Source organism: Chaetodon auriga, chromosome 9 (genome assembly GCF_051107435.1).
Source record: "Chaetodon auriga isolate fChaAug3 chromosome 9, fChaAug3.hap1, whole genome shotgun sequence".
NCBI classification, from domain to species: domain Eukaryota; kingdom Metazoa; phylum Chordata; class Actinopteri; order Chaetodontiformes; family Chaetodontidae; genus Chaetodon; species Chaetodon auriga.
This window is the reverse complement of record NC_135082.1, coordinates 384,093-404,431: the sequence shown is the minus strand read 5'-3', so window position 1 is coordinate 404,431 and position 20,339 is coordinate 384,093. Positions and strand designations below refer to the sequence as shown.

At 43.0% G+C, this 20,339-nt stretch overlaps 1 protein-coding gene across 1 annotated transcript in view; it reads left to right on the top strand.

Annotated features, from left to right (window-relative positions):
* The window catches only part of LOC143326067 (fibroblast growth factor 4A-like), a 33,411-nt gene extending 14,026 nt beyond the window's left edge, over positions 1-19,385 (top strand). Inside the window, exon 3 of the mRNA XM_076739538.1 lies at positions 19,201-19,385. Coding sequence (XP_076595653.1) covers positions 19,201-19,377 — 177 coding nt within the window. The 3' untranslated portion in view covers positions 19,378-19,385. The remainder of the gene's footprint in view (positions 1-19,200) is intronic.
* The last annotated feature ends 954 nt before the right edge of the window (positions 19,386-20,339 follow it).

Genomic DNA, 20,339 nt, shown 5'->3' with positions numbered 1-20,339 from the left:
TGTGCCAAGTGTAAAGTTTGGTGGAGGGGGGATTATGGTGTGGGGTTGTTTTTCAGGAGCTGGGCTTGGCCCCTTAGTTCCAGTGAAAGTGGTAACTTAATGATCGATCAAAGGAACCTTTTGCTACTTCTGCTTGCCTGTCTGTCTGCCTCCCTGACCATTTGTTCTCCGTGCTTAGGTGCCTGCCTTGTACTCCAGCTACAACCTGTCTGTCTGCTTCATCAGTTACTGAATCTGGATTCGCTCTCGGACCCATTTCCCCTAGCTTGCCCCTCTGCTCAAGCTGTTGGATCTCTGATTTGACTGTTCCATTCTTTTGAAAGGATGATTAAATTGCTTAAATTATTCATTGTGTCCTGCCTCTCTGTCTTAGTCACAGGATTTGGGTCCATTTCTTGCCAAAACCTATTATTGACTGGATAGTGTAGGGGTCTTAGGCCCAAGCTGGATTAGTTTAGCTCTTAGCCTGGCTCTCTTCCCCCTCTTCCTTGGGCTGCTACACCGCTTGCTATGCCCTTTGGTCCTGCAGGTCTGGCTGGATGTGTCCAGTTCATGTTGGCCTGGTAAGAAGATGTTGTGGCCAGTTACTGTCTCAAGGGGTTGCACCTGATGCAATCCCGGCACTTCCTTTTCTGGTGCTAATAAGTGTGAGTCTGTAACAGGTAGTATGTGCTTTAGTATTGAAGGTGAAGAAAGAACACAGAACCACAACCATAGCAAACATGTAGAGAGGTTAAAGGGAGTTACTGGCTCTTTTGGCTCTGCAGCACCCTTAAGGATAAAGAAAGTTTCTGTGGGGGGAAAAAAAAAAAATCTAGACAATAACAGCAGTGTAGAAACTCACTTTAAAGGTTGACATAAATCCAATACATAGATGTTGGATGTATAGTTCACTGCTGGATTTCTCTCAGTTGCATATTTTTTAAAAACACATGTTGCCTGAGAAGAAGCTAACTATATTCAATACTATATGTCAAAATTAAACAATTTCAAGATTTTCAAAATGCAGCATCTAAATGGATTGTTGAGGCATCTTGGAGCCTGTAAGGTTACCATTGAATTGTCAATTCAAGATGACACTGATGACAGTTAGTTAGGAGCCAGTGTTGGATTGCAGAAACAGGCTACCGTGCAAGAAGGTTATTTGAAGAAACATTTTGAAACAAGCAAGGAATTTCTGTTGCCTACAAGGCAGGTTTGAACTGAAATGTTACCAAAGCTGAAGATAAGAAAGCATGCATTATTTTCTTTTGCATTGTTTTTGAGAAGGGATTGGATCCCTGCTTGCCCTGGTATTTAACCTCTGAGATTCTTGCTCAAACCTTTCCAATATAGAATTCTGAACCTTTCTCAAAACTGATTAAAAGAAAAAGGAAAAGAATCCAACCTTACTGCTGGAGCAACTGAACTGAAAATTGGACCTTCAAAGTCCTCTCCTGATGGACTCTCTTCTCATCTCCCCTAAACACAGTAATCAAGGTGACATTAGTCAAAGTGATGACACCATGACTCGTGTGACCCTTACATGATGGCTGAGTATGACCTCAATGACTTTCAAGTTGTGAACAATCCTGCACAAGGATAAATGCCTGGGACTCCCCAACCAGTCACTTAGAACTGAAGAAGGCTCTTGGATGAGGATCAAAATGTCTTCTAGAACCTCAAGCAAGTCCAGCTGCCTTTTAAACCATTTAAAAGTACCATGACCTGGATGAATGAGAATCTTGACAGGCGTACTTGCAACACTGTTTCATGTGGAACCAACTGGTGTGCCTGAAAATCTATAGCAGAAAATCATTGAGCCATAACAAACTCAAAGCTAGGTACAACAACCTCCGTCTGCTAGAGTTCTATACATATATATATATACTGCCACATGGAAGGACAGGGTTCGAATCCCGCTTAGGACAGTATATCCAGGTGGGTCCTTAGGCAAGACCCTTTGCAGTTAGATGCCTACACCTTGGATGAGAGCAACAGATAAAGCCTCGGCTCAGACGTCACCCAGTCCAACAAGGTCCACTGTTGGGGGACCAGGACACCCTAACGAGAAGTTGGCTACTGGAACATGACATACACGGAGCAGGACAGAGAGCAGGACAGAGAACAAAACACTGCTGGAATGCTACTACACCAGCAACCCCAGTGAGAGAAGGTACCTATGGATGCTTCGAAACCCCAGATCCATGAAGACTGCAAAGCAACTTGTGACCCAGTGCTCTAATATCCGTAAGAACAACCTACTGTTGCAATTAGAGATTGATGAGGTACAATGTGCCTCATCCATGGTACAAAGATGCTACGGCAAGAGGGATGGCATCTGCATCCCCGAATAATGAGATTGGGTAGCAAGCCCCAAGAAGCACAGACACCCTGAACACAAGGGCAGCTGACCTGAGAGAACAGATAACAGAATCCTGGGGGAACACAACTACTTACCTGCCAAGGCTAAGAGACAAAGTACCATATGAATCTCTACTAGAAGACGTGAACATGGAAGGAGAATAAATAGACTGTTCTCCAACAACCCAGCTAAGGTCTGCTCTCAATGGTAGTAAGAAGACCCACCACCAAAAGTCTGAAACTGAGCTCTACTGGAAGAGTATCCGGGAGAAGGAGGCATCGCATAACACGAATCCCCAGTGGTTGCTCGAATTGAAAGCAGACTGCAGTAGCTTCCCAGAACAGGAACCAGTAGAAATTACCGCTGCAGACATCCAAGAAAGAGTGTCTAAGATGAAAAGCTGGACAGCACCTGGGCCCGACATGATCCACGCCTACTGGCTCAAAAAGCTAACCGCACTCCATGAACGACTGGCAGCACAGATGAATCAGCTGCTAAGATCAGGAACCCACCCAGAGTGACTGACCCAAGGCCCTACAGTCCTCATCATGAAGGACCCACAGAAGGGCCCAGTACCATCCAACTACCAGCCTATAACCTGCCTGAGTACAACATGGAAGCTCCTGTCAGGCATCATAGCGGCTAAGATGAGTAGGCACATGGATCGGTACACGAGTAGAGCACAGAAAGGAATTGGCAATAACACCTGAGGAGCCAACCAACTACTGGTTGACAGGGCAGTCACCCAGGACTGTAAGACCAGAAGTACCAACCTGTGCACTGCCTGGATTGACTGCAAGAAGGCCTATGACTCGATGCCACACACATGGATACTGGAGTGCCTAGACCTGTATAAGATCGACAGGACATTTAGAGCCTTCATCAAGAACTCGATGGGGTTGTGGAAGATAACTCTGGAAGCAAACTCACAGCCAATTGCAGAAGTGAGCATGAAATGTGGTATATACCAAGGAGATGCACTGTACCCCCTGCTGTGCTGCATAGGCCTAAACCCCCTCAGCCACATCATCATCAAGAGTGGCTTTGGATACTGATTCCGAAGTGGGACAACAATCAGACACCTCCTCTACATGGATGACATCAAGCTGTATGCCAAGAGTGAGCCTGACATTGATTCCCTCACTCACCTCACCAGGATTTACAGCAATGACATCGGGACTGGATAAGCGTGGTTGGTGTGCAGAAGAGGGAAGATGATCGCCACTGAAGGGGTTGAACTACCTGAAGGCAACATAGCAGATATTCAGGACAGCTACAAAAACCTAGGGATCCCATGGGCAAATGGCAATCATGATGGGCAACATGGAAATCAGCCACAGCCAAATACCTTCAGAGGGTGAGGCAGGTCCTGAAGAGTCAGCTGAATGGCAAGAACCAAGATCCAGGCAATAAACACCTACGCCCTGCCAGTAATCAGATACCCTGCTGGTATAATATCCTGGCCACTGGATGAAATGGAAGCCACGATATCAAGACAAGGAAGCTCCTTACGATGCATGGAGGGTTTCACCCTAAGTCCAGCGTCCTGAGGCTATACACTAAAGCCTGGTTTAGGCTTCTGCGTCGCGTCAACGCCGTACCTACGCCGTCGACGCAGACCCCTACGCGGACCCTACGCCATAGCCTGACGCGCACCTCCAAAAAATCCTGACTACGTGTCGCGTCGACGCGTAGTGACGTGAACGTCGAGGACTGTGATTGGTCCGTTCAGAACGTAATTTTCGGTTCAGTCGCAGCCCTATGGTCGCAGCACAACAACACTGCCATTTTTAAAATTTCTGTGGTGAGAGCTACAAGAAAAACTGGACCAAGCCGAAGAAAGAATTATCGAGGAGGTACGCAAGTATGACCACCTCTACAACTCCTCTTCGCGGCAGCAAGAGCCCCCCGAAACCATACAAAGACACAGCCGCACCCCCCTAGCGGCTTGGCGGTGAATTGCGGAGCAACGCGTTCCCTCGACGCAGAACTACGAATGCTCAGTGACGCCGTAGGTACGGCGTCGCCGCGACGCCGAAGCCTAAACCAAGCTTAAGTGGAAGACAGGAGGTCGCGGACTAGTGAGCGTCAGAGCCGCTATCCAAGAGGAAACAGCAAGCCTCTGGGATGACATACTGAGTGAATGCCTCAGACAGCAGAAGCCCAGTAAGGAGGAGCCAGAAGGGTTGGCATGGACAGACAAGCCCCTGCATGGTATGTACCATCGACAGCTTGAGGAAGTGGCTGACATAGCGAAAACATACCAGTGACTGGAAAAGGCTGGACTGAAAGACAGCACAGTGGCACTGATTATAGTCGCACAAGAGCAAGCCTTGAACACAAGGTCAATAGAGGCCGGGATCTACCACAGCAGACAAGACCCCAGGTGCAGGCTGTGCAAAGATTCCCCTGAGACAATCCAGCACATAACAACAGGGTGTAAGATGCTGGCAGGAAGGCATACATGGAGTGTCATAACCAGGTGGCTAGCATCATACACAGGAACATCAGTACCGAGTATGGGCTGGAGGTCCCAGGATCAAGGTGGAAGATGCCTCCAAAGGTGATCCAGAACGACTGAGCCAAGATCCTGTGGGACTTCCAGTTCTAGACAGGCAAACTGGTGATGGCAAACCAACCAGACATAGTGGTGGTAGACAAAGAATAGAGGACAGTCACAGTGGTGGATGTAGCAATCCCAAGTGACAGTAACATCAGGAAGAAAGAGCACGAGAAGCCGGAGAAATACCAGGGTCTCAAGGAGGAGTTGGAGAAGATGTGGGACATAAAGGCAAAAGTGGTCCCAGTAGTGATTGGAACACTCGGAGTGGTAACCCCCAAGCTGGGAGAATGGCTGCAGCAGATACCAGGAAGAACATCTGAGGTCTCTGTCCAGAGGAGCGCACTCCAGGGAACAGCCAAGATCCTGCGCACAACCCTGAAGCTCCCAGGCCTCTGGTAGAGGATCCAAGCTTGAAGGAGGCACAATACCGAGGGTGAGAAGGGAATATATATATATATATATATATATATATATATATATGTCTTTGTGTGTGTGGGTGTGTGTGGGTGTGTGTGTGGGTGGGTGGGTGTGTGGTTGGGTGTAGGTCCTAAGGATTTTTCCATTCTGAAGAGACATCAACTGAGGTTTGCATCCCTGCTTGGAACAACCTTTGTGTGTATTGTTGTATTGTATGGGGAGGTCTTGTGGGGGAGCAAAGATTGTACTTGCCACCTCTGAGAAAACCATAAGAATTAGTAAATTTGCATAAGGACTAAAGTACACATTCCTTAAGTGATCATATTTTAAGAGAGGGAGAGTGAGAGGGAGATGTGTGTCATTGCCTTGTGGTTTCTCTTTCATAAGGCCATTTAGCAGAAGATGAACAGATGGATTTTTGAGCTGGGAGATCCAAAGAGTGCAGGTTAAATTGAATACCTGCAATAAGTCCTTTAATGGACAATGGTTCCCTTGACTGGAAGATTCAGATTGAACTGAATCAGCTATGTTTGGGTCTGGTTTTAAATGTGTTTGAGAGTAGCTTGGTTAAAGGGTTTGCGTTTGTGTGTGTCTTTGAGAAGAAAAAGAAATAGCACAAAAGCACACTAATAAATGATTAAGTTCAAGAAACAAACAAGTATGTTTATTTCAAAGTTTTATTAAATGTCATTGTAATTTACTGTAGTGACAATCACTTAAATGAGCTAGGAAAAGAAATAATTGAATGAATTCAAATTTCAGAGGTTAATAAAAATGTGATACAGTTGAGTTAATGCAGTTCAAGCTATCATAATTGAACACACAAATTGATTGACACACATCAAACTTAGTTAACCGAAACGCCCACAAGAGGGTGGTATTAGAGCTGGGCAGTATACTGGTTCACACTGAATACCGATGTATATTTTTGTTATGATATGAATTTTTAATATACCACCACACCGGTGTATGTGATTACACAACGTTCAGAACGCTGCGCGGCGCGACACTGTTTCAGACGAGACCATTTTCAGTGTTGCATTTCTAAACATGCATGGTGCAGGGCGTGGTGAGTGTAAACAGTAGGGCTCTGGTGTTACGTTACGTTGAAGATGGATGGGATAGACACTGAAAGTTCCAAAATCGAAGCTGCAGAGCTAGTAGAACATGATGACACAGAAGAATTTGTGCCAAAAAGAGGAGCCGTGTCTTTTTTTTTTTTTTTTTTTTGTTTGGTTTAAAGAACAAGTGTTGTTGGGCTAAAGTTGTCGCCAGAGGCAGCAACATGAGCCATTTGCTCCACCACCTTTGCCACAAGCATGTCTTAGAATATCAAGAATGTATGGAGTTAAGAGCAGCGCACTCCACATCAGCAGGTAACACAGGCTAAAGAAAGCTAAAGAAAAATCGAGCCAAATGGCACTTCAAGGCATGTTTGGGGACTCCCTACGAAAGAAAAAGCAAATGGTGGATCGAGATTACAAACTCTTTCACTATCCACCTAGCCAAAGACATGGCCCCCCTTAACAATCTAGAACAACAAGGCTTCAGGCAGATGATCAACACTGATCCAAGTTATGAAATACTGAGCAGAAAATACTTCAGCAACTTCGCAAAATCATAAAGTATGTCTTACCTTTGCTGTTTTGTGGTCAAAACTTATTTTCCAGCTCGACAAAACACTGCTAATGTCTCCTCCTGTGACTCTGTGTTGGTTCAATCATTAAAGGTCCTGGTTGTTTACATAAAGAGGAGGGGGTTTCTAGAGTGGAGGGAGCACTCTTCATGCGATAACTTATATCTGGGGTTACTTCCTTCTGGATCGTCATTGGTGTTACTATGGTGAATTTGGGCACTGCCCCTTGATTCTCTTGACTCTGACTGGTTGATAGAGGTGTCCATCATCAAAATTGACCAGTGGGTTGCTGATGTATTGACCGGTGAAACTGCGCAGTTAGTTTCACTGCTCGATTTCATTTACACATGAATGAGCAGAGCGCTCACATAGGACACTGAGCAGGCGGATGTGTTATTTTACTGTGTTATTTTTTTTTATCATTTCATCCTTTTATGAGAGCTAACAACAATAGAAAGCAGAAAAAAAGGCTGAAAAAGTGTTCTCAACAGAGGAGTTTCTCTGTACGCTTAGACAAGATAACAGTACTCTGCCCAAATGAGCACCTGAACATACCTGTGTTAAAACGTCTGTCTTCCAGATGAAAGAAAAAAAAATATCGTCATATACCATGAAACCATTATAATTTTGAAAAATACCATGATATACATTTTTGGTCATACCACCCAGCACTAGGTGATATTATGTTTTTGTCTTTCTAAATGGTTAGTCTCAAACAGCCAGCAGTGGCATTGTGGTTGTCTTTACACACAGGAGAAGAAGATAAGGGTTCAATATGCTGAAACTGCCCCGGGGGGCACTGGAGAGTTATAAGGGGATCAATACTCTGAAAGACCAGCAGATGAAGAAGGTGAGGTGTGTCTAGTACCGCCCCCCTGAAAGGCATTTGCCATTTTGGGCTACACATTAGCTGTGTCCCAATTCAGCGGCTGCATCCTTCGGAGGACCCAGCCTACACGGTCTCCGGAGGCTGGGTCCTTCGGAGGATCCTCCGTCGGCCGCATCAACTATCGCTAAATGGGACAGTCTAGCCTTCGGAGCATTTCCTGATTGCGTCACGACGTCATAACTTCTTCCCTCCTAACCCGGGAAAAACACACGTACAGGGTGCAGAGATGCGCCCGTACAGCTCCTATCGCTTGTAAGAGGCGCGAAATGTAGCCTATTATACAACTTAGAAATTTGCGTCGGACGGTTCACGCCTCCGCGTCGTCCATTCATTTCTGATAATGGACACCTCGAAGGGCGTTATCCCGCTTATACCATGGTCACTTACGAAAGAAATAAATATTAAATCAATTATTAATACGTTAATGTTGTTTTTTTACCGTTAAAATCGTAAGATTTTAACAAGAGGCGGCTGAGTGGACTATTTAATATCGCTCGTTGTGACGCGTTGCCAAGGTAACCGGCTCTGGCCACAGAACCTGCCGAACCTGGTCGGCGCAACTGTTATATTAGGCCTAATCAGTGGAGGGAAGTGACATGATTGCTTAACATTATGTTACGTGATACAAAGTATCATTTCAGAGGGCAAGTGCACCTCTTACCGCTTGTGTGTGTCCAGAGGATGATGCCAAATTTTGTTTCAAAGACTCAAAGTCCACAGATAGTTTCCTAAATCATTTTTATTGCAAGAAATATTATCCACCATTCACTCTGATCATTAAATGTGGTTAAAGGAAACTATAAAATCACTCATGTTGTCTACTGTCTTGCCGTTGTGTTAAATAAACTGTGAAATAACGTATGTTCTGAGTTTCTGTTGCCACGGTTACCAACTAGCGTTTGAGCCAGCGCAATAATTTAGAACAATCAGGCTATTTGACCGGAACGTTTTTATAGTTGTCCTACAACACTTTTTAACGGACACCCTGCAGCCAATCACAATCGAGTATTCACCCAAAATAAGATATTAGTTGACATGCGAGCTTGTAACATTTGTAAGTGAAGAGTTTTAATGAGGCTAACTGTTAACTGATCTCCTCATATCAACAGGTCGCCATTATTAAAAAAAACAATCGGTGCGCAAAGCATCTTGGGATATGGGAGGCCGTAAAGGATAGTAGCGACGCAATGGAATGGATATGAATAAAGAATGATACGATGAATAATATGGATTATATGATGTAATACAAACTGGGTGAAGAAGCTATAGCAGGATAATAAAATGAATGGTTTTGGCTATAGTTTTGAAGAGAATGAGGATGCAAATGTAGTGTTAATGTCTTGAATTAATGACTAAGTGCCTAGCCTATGACACCAACTCTTATCAAATGCAGCATGGGAAATGCCTACCTCTGTGCCAGCGGTGCTCTGATAATGGACTGTCACGAACTGACACAAAGGCACCCTGGCTATCGCTCATCGCTCTGATCTGCACTGCGGTCCAACGGGAAGAACCAGTCGAGCCCCGCAATGTTGAGAGCCAAATTGGACAGAGATGCTTCAGGGGTTGGTCCTTTGGTGATGGTAACAGAGGAGGAGCAGCTCTTTCGGTGGCTATTTGACCCAGACAGATGGGTTGAGGCTGGCTGCAGGACATTGGTCCAAAGAGGTCAATGGTCATATGGCAAAACTTCATGGCCAGTGGAAAATATCCACAAAAATATTATTACGTGATTGCCTTAATGGTTAAAGAAAAGATGAGTTCGGCTTTAACTTTGAAAAAGTTATGCAGTTTAATATGGTGAGCAAAAGTAGACAAAAGATTAAAATAACGTACTAACAGGCAGGGAAAAGACAACCAACAAGCAAAAATTGAAGTTACAAGAACTAAAGAAAAACTCTGAAGAAGTGAAGTGAAGTAAAAGTGAAGGGAAGTTAAGAAGTGAGGTAATGAAATGAAAAGTAAAGAAGAAGTAAGCGCTTGCCGCGGGTTGCGGGGAATATACCCTCCGGCGCTCCGGGGCATGTCTGTGACAAACAGGCCTTCACTCGCTTTAGAATGATTTACAGGTGAACGCTGTTATTTCATCCCAAAATAAAAAAACAATAACTAACAGTTGCATGCAATGGACTCATCTCTACTCACTATGGTGAGTTTAAATGATTAATTTTCAATCAAACTTCAACATTGTTTACAACATGTATGTTGGCACCAATATACATGCATCAGACACATTTTGCTGATTAATGGCAACATTCTTCAATATTAATGCTAACCTATATGATAACTAATAGTAAACTAACTAATAGAACAAATAAACAAGGTAAAGCAGATTATATTTGGTGAATTAAGCACTACTAATTATAGCTGTCTCATGTCGTGTATCTGAAACCTAACCACTTCTAGTCTCTAGATGGCAATATGGTTCCATGGTAGAAACCTGGACAAACATGCTTATGAGAATTCAGTTCAGTTTTGTCATTTTACAAGCCAGAAACACAGGAAAAACACTGATACCATTCAAATTATGAGTTTAGTGCTGTGGGAACATATAGAGTCGAATCAACATATAGTGTGCATTATCCTGATGTGGTAGAATAAAAAGCACACAGACACACAAAACAGTTTGTTCCAGGAATGTCTGATTTATAATTTGTCAATGTTGTAGGGTCCTCGAGACCTGTTAACAGTCAATCCTGACAGTTTTAATGCCTTTATCTGGTGTGGAGCTGGAAGAAAGGATTAGCATCTCCATGAAAAACAGTTTAACTGATAGGAAACCCTTTGTAGTTGAAATGTGTTTTCTCTCCAGCTCTCCTGAAGGAATGTGTGTGTTTTGGGGGAGGCCTCTTGTTCTCCAACAGCCCGATCATTAATCCCTTCTTAACCACTTTGCCAATAATGCATCAGTTATCTCAGGCTCCCTTAGCAAGTTATTGCAGATAAATGACAATTCTGGCAACCATGTTAAGCCAGCTGGGAAACCCGCACCAGTCCTGTGATCAAATAATTGACAAAGCAACGATTGGGATGCTTTCTTTGTGCGTTGATGGCTTTATTTTTGATTTGGGATGTGTGTCTCCACAATAGTCTCTCCAGTTTGGGGGCGTGAAGCAGCCTTAAATGGTTGGTCAATGGTTACAGATTTTGGGCACAAATTAGAGGAGTGAGAGAATGAGCCACAGATTGAGCAGGAGAGAGCTTGATGGCTTGTGAAATGTCTGCTTACATTGCAGCTTTTGCAGAGAATCATCAACGACAGTTGTAAAATAATGTTCTTCCATACTTAATGGCCAGGTCTGAAATAATTGCCAAGTAGCTCCAGCTCCACCCTACGGTTGAAATAGACTTCACAGATAATGTCTCTGAATATGGAAAAAGTAGCACAAAATTTGGCCGAGGTTAAAGTTTTAGAAAGCCTTGCTGTTACCTTTCAGCATAACGGATAAGTCCCCACATTTAAAAACAAATTTGTCATTATCTCAGAGCTCAGCAAGATTTTTACCAGATTGATGCCATTACCTGCTAGAATCTGGCTTCTCTGATTGGGGGAAATTACAGCTGCAGAAGGAGAGAATGGCACCCCCGTCAGAATTGGGACTGCACTTCCCAGCGATATCCCACGGGATTGTGATGTCATCGCTGTATGCTGGTGTGACGTCATCATTCTGTGCCACAGGAATCAGCCTCACAGCCAACGAGGAAGGTAATCAGATTGGCTGGAAAAAACAAGCTCGTAGAGGGTGCTGAACCAGACTTCAGGGCTTGAATCATGGAGTTCATGTTGGCGAGCGATGACTGAATGTTGGACAGTACTGACGGGGTCATCCTCCAGGTCGACGGAGCTGGCTGCTGGGGTTTGAGAGTTGTGCTCATTTGGATGGCGGAGCAGTGGCAGGAGCTGGAACTGCAGCGAAGTTGTGTGAGCAGCTCATCCATTTTTCAGCAGCCTTCCTGGTAGGGGTGTGAATCTTTAACCCAGAAACCGATCCGATTCGATCTCGATTCACAGGCTACAATTTGATTCAGGGACGATTCCTAAAAAATATTCAGCGATTCGGTGCGATTCGATCCGATTCGATCCGATCCGATTCGATACAAATTGACAACTTACTGTAACTCCCAGGCACTTTGTTACTAAGAAAAAGAGAAAAACAGAGATGAAACTTCAAAACAACTTTTGTTTATTTTGTATACAAAGAATAAACCAAAATGGGCTTATACACTTGAACAACTTTAAACTCTGCCTGTACTTAAAATAAGGTTACTAAAATTAAAAAATTGAAAAACAGAAAAAAAATGAAGTTGGAAGCTTTACCAACTGAAAAACAAGTGCTACAAATAACTTAGACACATATACTATAATAGAACATCCAACAGGTCTTTGATAGTTGCAATTAGAAAACAGAAATAAACTACTTGTGTGTTCTGACAACATAACATAACAACACAACTGACTTGTGTCATCTGACAACATAACATTTTTGCAGTCTACCTAAGGCAAAAAAAAACAACAAATCTATGCTCCAAAGAGCAATAGTAGTGTTTGTGTGTGTCTGAGTGGATGTGTGTGACGGTGTGTGAATACACTGAAGTAATAAAAGAGCCCAATAGGCCAGAGCGCCTGTGTGAGGAGGAGAGGAGAGCAGAGTCGAGATGGATGAGAGAGGAAAGAGGATCTAAAACATATAAAATATATCACATGACTGCTTTAGTTAGGGTTTTAGAGGAGATGAGTGGAGGACAGAGGAGCGAGAGATGGAGAGACACATGGCAAAGTGTGTGTGGGTTAACCAAATTTAACCTGCTTTAAACTGCTTAGCCAGGGGTATAAAGTAGTAGTTAGGGTTTAAAGGGGGTAAAAAGTTGTGGTAGAAGTGGTAGACGTGCTGTTACTGATGAAATAATACTAGTACACAATCTTACATAATTTATACAAGTAGTTAATCTACTGTGCCAAATGAGGTAGATACACCAAGCCTACAACTCTTTACACCCTATTCATCTTAACACCACACCTGTCTCTGCATCCTGGATCTGGGAACAAATGTGTTCCTGATTGCCTTGCCCAGGGCCTGTCAGCAGATCTGTCTGCCTGTCTCCCTGATCTGGCTGTCCCTGAATGTCTGCATGTGATGCTTCTTCCTACCAATCAACATATACCAATCAAAATAAACACATTAGTTAACACAACATTTTCTTAACTAAAAAAAAAAACATTAACTACTACATCAGCAGTCATCATAAGGCAGATTGCAAGACATGGTGACACAGAACAATAGAAAAAAGATGTAATGCTTCAATTAAAAAAAGAACATTTCTTACCTCGTTGTGAATGAGTGTAGCTTCAATAGAAAGGCTGGTGAAGACCCTCTTCAAAAAGGCACTGCCTTGAAGCGTGGGTCTAGCGCTGATGCTGTGTATAGGAGGTCACTGACATCTGCATATCGCCTCCCAAAATCATTGGTGAATGCCCTCTTCATTTCTGCGATGAGGGGTGTATCATCATCACTGGGCTGAAAGTGATTTTCAAGCTTGGCCTTGAGTGGGGCAATCATTGAGATTGTTGGCTGCTCCTCTTCGCACATGACAGTGGTCACAGCTTTCACTGGAGCCATTAGTTTCATGATATCTTCACAGTTGCAGATGTCTCTTTCTTTTGAAGTGTTCACCTCTTCTCCCTTCCGGAGCTCCCTGGACATGAGAGTGGAAAACACCGCTGGCTGCTGTTCCAAAAACCCCTGTAACATGTCGAGGGAGCTATTCCAGCGGGTGCACACATCGTGTATGAGCTTGTGGTTAGGCAAGGATAGTTGCCGTTGTTTCTCGCGGAGAATTTCTGCACCTCTGGTGTTCCGATGCAGAAACCCGACCACCCTCCTAACTCTCCCCAGCAAACGTGCAGCAGCGTCGATGTGGAAAGCCTTCTGGGAAGCTAGATTTAGTGTATGCGCAAAGCATGGAATGTGCGCGCTCATTTTGCTTTCCATTCCAGCAACGAGCATATTTCTGGCATTGTCGGTAACTAGTGCTGGCTGTTTGTCTGAAATGCCCCAATCAGCGCACGCTTCCTTCAGCAAGGCCCCTATGTTTCGGCCCGTGTGGCTTTCGTTGAAGACGGTGGTTTGCAGGACATGGTTCCTCAATTCCCACTCTGAGGATATGTGGTGTGCTGTAATGGTGACATAGGAGTTTGTGGCACACGAAGTCCACGCATCTGTGGTCAGTGCCACTCTCTCTGCTTTCATTACCTCTTCTTTCACCTTCTTTATTTTGTGGTACATTTTCGGCACACACTTCTCTGAGAAATGTTGTCGTGACGGGATTTTGTATCTCGGCTCGATTGTTTTGATCATGTTGCGGAATCCCCCGCTTTCCACTACGCTATAAGGTCGCAAGTCTTTTGCGATGAAACAAGCAATTGATTCAGTTATGGCCTTCGACCTTGCAGAGTCCTGGCTGAGTCGTCCTTGAAAAAAAGTTGTGAGTTTCCTCTTGCCATTTTGCTGGCTGCTCATCGTATCCATCTTCGTAGCAGTAGACGTGCTAGCCCCAGCTTCATCCTGTTCATCACCCGCCAAACAATGTCGCCTTCTGAGGTGGTTACTGAGGTTCGTCATGCTCCCGGTGTATTTAATTGCAGTTCTGCAAATCTTGCAAATCGCCTGACTTCTGTCAAGCTCCCCATTCTTTTTGAAAAAGCCAAACGACTTCCAAACCTTGGATTTCAGCTTTGGCGAACTGAAAATCTCATCCGACATTGTTGTTGCTCCTTCATTCAAACTGCGTGCAAATCCCGCACTATGTCATGGGTAAAAGGTCAACACTGGAGTCTCGCGAGAGTTCACACACCAGTAACACAACACTACTGGACACATGTATTTGAATGTAAAACCATGTAGAACGGCTGTGGTAAAACTGATGCGCGGCCATAAATCCGGGTCATTGGACCGTTCTTAATGAATCTAAACCGTCCCAGGCCCCATGGACCGATTCACTCGTGTCGTGTATGTTACAAAACGATTTTCGGTCCAAAATCGGTTATCTTTACACCCCTACTTCCTGGGAATGGAGGAATTGAAAAAAAAAATTGCAGATGGTTGTTCATAGTGGATTTTCTCAGGGAAAAATGAGAAAAGCTCTTCATGAGATTCTCCGACTGGAGCCTGTTACTCTTAAACAAGGCCTCCAGGAGTTTGGGCATTGGCCATTCGCTAATTCGGAGTATTGAGAGATTTACTTACCAGACGAGAGCTTTGGCAAATGTGGACAGTGTTCCTCTTTGAAGTTGGCTTCCTCTGCTTTGGATACCTGCTGGGAATCCATGATGCAGTCGAATTGCCATGCATCCTGAGGAGGATATGTCCTTTAACTCCCATATCAAACAAATTTCATGGACTGCATTTTTTCACCTACGTAACATTGCAAAAATCAGGCACATCCTGTCTCAAAACGATGCAGAAAAATGAGTCCATGCATTCGTTACTTCCAGGTTGGATTATTGCAATTCCTTACTATCAGGCTGCCCAAATTCGTTGCTAAATATTCTCCAATTGCTCCAGAATGCTGCAGCATGTGTTCTGAAAAAGATGAGGAAAAGGGATCATATTTCTCCAATATTAGCCATTCTGCACTGGCTCCATGTAACAGTGTAACAGTGTGTAACAGAATTTAAAATTTAAAAATATTTACATAGCGCTTTTCTAGTCTGAAGACCACTCAAAGCGCTTTTACAACTCAAGTCTGCATTCACCTGTTCACACAAACATTCATACAGCAGCTAAGCCACCGGCTCATTACAAGCATTATCCACTCACACACTGATAGCACAGCATTGGCAGTTTTGGGGTTCAGTATCTTGCCCATGTGGACTGCCGAGGCCAGGGATCAAACCACCGACCTTCTGACAGCTGGACAACCACTCTACCTCCTGAGCCACAGCCACCTAGGGATAGAGAATTTTTTTTTGGCACCTGACTCAAGTATGAGGGAACTTCACACAGCTCCAGTTATTTGTTAAAAAACTGTGTGAAGACTGGTGTCAGTTGATCAGCACAGTCAGGAGGACAGGCTCTCTGGGCCTGACACCTTCCTGATCTTCTGTCTCTTGAAGAGGTGACAGGCATCCTGTTTACAGATCCTGAGTGCTGGACGGAGTCATCCTTACTTGGAGATATTAGGGTCATTGATACTGTGCTCTCTGTCAATAGTTTTAGAAAGTTTGAGGTATATCTATTCAAATTTTGCACAGATCCTGTCCTCTGTGCTTATTTATGGTCATTCCATTCTCCATAATACCAACATGACAAGATACTTTTAATATATATTTCAATGATCTCACACACAGTAACTCCTTGCCCTTGAATTCAAAACCTTATTTGAGAACCTAGACTTTACCCAGCATGTCACCTACTATCTTGGGAACATATTTGATCAAGTGATGTTGAAAGGATTGTGCATTGCTAATGTTTCTGCCATTGACTTCATGCTGTCTGATCACCTGTGTTTTTTTTTGTTTGTTTGTTTGTTTGTTTTGATGACCTTTCACTGGCACCCCTAGACACAAAAGACATTTGTGTCTAAAGGTCAAACCCCTTCAGGTCAAATTCTCTGAGCTGGACACTGTACCTTATCTATGTATCTGATATAAACAGCTCAGTAGATGAACTGGTGATTTTTTTCCAGCAGCAAAGCATACTAATATTTTGAATGCAGTTGTGACACAAAGACAGACATCATTTGATAAAATATCACTATGGACGACAGATTCTGTGAGTGAAAGAGATTTTGTAGAACGAGGTGAGAGTCCATTGTCATATTTGCACAATGACATAGTAATATTTTTTAACTTTGTCATGCACTCCACAAGACAATCTTCAGTCCTTCAGTGTTCAGTCCTGCCCCCTGTCATCGATGTCCTGCACAAAATATTTGAGGAATTTGCTCAGTAACAAAATAACCTCCATAAGAATGGCTGTCACTGATGCAGTCAACAACTCCATTGACCTAGCAAAGATATTGCAAACATTTTGTGTGCTGCCTTGAACCAGTCCCCACTGCATTTTCTGATAATTGTTATAAGCTTCACTCTGTCAGAAAGATCATGAACACATCTCTCAAAACTGGATGTTTTCTAAAATCATTCAATAACTACAACTGGGGCTGTAGCTCAGGAGTTAGAGAGGTCGTCTGCCAATCAGGAGGTTGATGGTTCGATCCCTGGCCTTGGCAGTCCACATACAGAAATATCCTTGGGCAAGACGCTGAACCCAAAAACTGCCCCCGATGCTGCACCATCAGTGTGTGAATTCATATTTACGTCACCTTGAATAAAAGCATCTGCCAAATGACTAATTGTAATTGTAACTGTAACTATCTGCCAGATCCTGTTTTTCAGTAAGAAATGGGAAAGGGTTGTTTTTATGCAAATTTCCTGAACAAAAATAATGTTTCAGAAAAGTTTCAGTTACAGTTCAGGGCCAAAAACAGCACTGACACAGACCTCACCAAAGTTTTCAGTGATCTTAGGATTGAGATGCTATTCTAGTCCGATAAGGTGTAAGTGCTGCCTTTGATACAGTTCATCACAATAATCTTATGGAGTGCCTTGAGGGCAGGGCTGGCCCTCTTTGGTGTTGTTCAAGGAAACTGCCTGTACATGCTCTCTTTAGATACCCCCTTTGTACCACCCCCTCCAACACACACTCACTGCACTAAGGAGCTCCATCAGTGACAGGATGCTATATTCAAAGTGTATGAAGGAGTGGTATCGCAGGTCATTCCTCCCTGCAGCTGTCAGACTCTACAACAAAAACTGCTCCAAGTAATCAATGCAATAATCAGTGCAATAATCTGTGCCATACAACCTGTAAATGCAGTCTGCAAATACTATTTACAATTTTATTTTTTAGGATGCCGTTTCTTGTTATATTTCCCACTCTTTTGTATATACTTGTGTTTAATTTTGCACTTGTTACACTATCTACTTTATTGATGCTGCTGTAATTTGGAATTTCCCCTCGTGGGACGAATAAAGGAATATTCAATTGAATTGAATTATCAGAGATCATAAGCTTAATTTGCTGACGTATATTTCATTGGACCCAAGTGATGACCAAACCATTTGCCATTTAACAACTGGTTTAGCTGCAGTAAACAAGTGGATGCAGACCAACTTTCTTCAATCAAACAGAAATTTTATTATTTGTTCCACAAACAAAAAAAGAGCTGTTTCTACCAAACTTGGCAGTTTGACCCCACAGCTTAAATCTGAAGTCACAAGCTTGGGCATTATCCTAGACTCAGACTTAACTTTTAAATGCCACATAAAAATGGTGACCAAAGCGGCTTTCTTTCAGTTAAGACATATTGCAAAGCCCAAATGCCATTCATATCCCAGCAAGATGCTGAAACACTTGTTCATAATTATGTATGTATTGTCAAACCAACAACCATTTTAGTGTAACCTCATACTGTATATTGGAAAGATGCTGATGCATATGCAGTCGATTGAAAGGAAACATGACAGTTGCTACAAGATAATGCACATCACAATAACAATGATGCATGATGGTGAAGTTCACGTATTTCACGTACAACGCTGTCAGGTCCAGTTTAGTGCATCACTATGTTTCCACTTCGTGGGGCAAAAGTTTCAGGCGGTTTGTTTGGTTATGTTTTCCTTCTGGAGTATGCTGGAGTTAATATGGGAAATGCTTGCCCCCTGATTGGACAGTTTGGCCTCCTCTAATTGGATGGCCAGTGGGCAACGTGCAAATTAGTTTGTCAACTCAGATGTAAAAACAAGCATTTGTGTGTCTGCCTCTCAGACTTTGTGAGACCTCACCATTCAAAATATTTGAGCACAAATTTGAATTCTATATCTACAAAATATTCCTACAGCTACAAAAACATTTTGTACATGTGCAAATTAGTTCACACATGCACAAAATGTTTCTAGAACTGCAAAACTTTATTACACATTCACAGACTTTATTTTTTTTTACACAAAAGGTGATATACAACTGTGAGAAATTATTTGTGACCACCATTTGACGAGCTCAAAATATTTATGACCCTTATTTGCTTACATAAAAAACAGTGTCTGACATTCCTTCAGACACCATAAAGGATCAGTTTATATCTAACTGACATAGACCTCAGTGTGAATTATCAGACTAGTTTGTCATGAGCAGAGGTGGAAATAGCGTGACACATCTTACAGTCACAAAACCCAAATAGAGAAAAACTGAAAATTCTCACGTTCAGGAAACTAAAACAATTAGTAATGACCTGATAAATTACTGTCTTCTGCTGTCCCTCTCTCATTATCCTCCTTTTCCCTTCCTCAGGGCTACTACAATGATGAATGCAAGTTCATGGAAAATCTCCTGGCCAACAACTATAATGCCTATGAATCAGCTGCCCACCCTGGCATGTACATTGGCCTCAGCAAGACTGGCAAAACCAAGAGAGGCAACCGGGTCAGACCCACCATGACCATGACACACTTTCTTCCCAGGATATAAAATTTAAGATCATGGTTGTGAATGAACCAGCAAATGGACAAACTTGCAAAATACAAACCAGTATCAGTGTTAACATTGTTATCAGTAAATTTGGCTCTTGGCTAATAATTAGGTGTGGCTCCAGAAAAAACAACAGCAGCAAATGAGTGTCTTCCTCCACAACTCTCAATTTTTAATTTTTGGTTATTTTTGCACATGGAGTTTGGGGCAATCCCAGAACATATGGATTAACGCTACAAATGGAACCAATCAGGATCCAGATCAGGTCATAGTTGTGATAAGGACTTTAGTTCAATATTTTCAAGTCCCCCATCATGTGAAGGATCATAAAGCCATTATATATCGCAGGTAGATTCAGCTACATCTTAGGAAACATGGAAGGAGGCATTTCAACCCCATTATGTAGTTGTCCCTGTGGCTGACACCAATGGACAACTAAAGGCCTGGTCATACCAGATAGTTAATTGCACAATCTAACAAAAATAGGTGGTGCAAGTTGCAGTAGTGGCTATTCATAGGGCTAGTTGGAGATTCACGTGGTAAATAAACTAGCCAGCTGGGAAGATGCAAGCATTAGGCAGTCACAATAACTCTCAGTGAGCAAGCTCGTTCATGCAATCAGTGATGAGACAGTACATTCACAGTACTTTTTCATGTGTTTATTCAAGATGTGTTTTGAGTATTGGTTCCTTTCTCACAACTGTCTACAAGCCTGCTGTGGAGCAGTTTTATGACACTCACACATGATGCAACACAGTTATTCATCTACGATAGCTTCCTATTTTTTGGACTCTCCATCAGAACTGCCAGGACTGTTTGCTATTGTTTTTCTGTACAAATTGACATGTAAAAATTAGGCAAAATGTAACTTTTTGTTTGATTTGCACAGATTTACTTCACACTTTCCCATTACTGCTTGATATATGACTTTAGTTGCTCAGCAGTCTGGGGTCTTTGTTGTC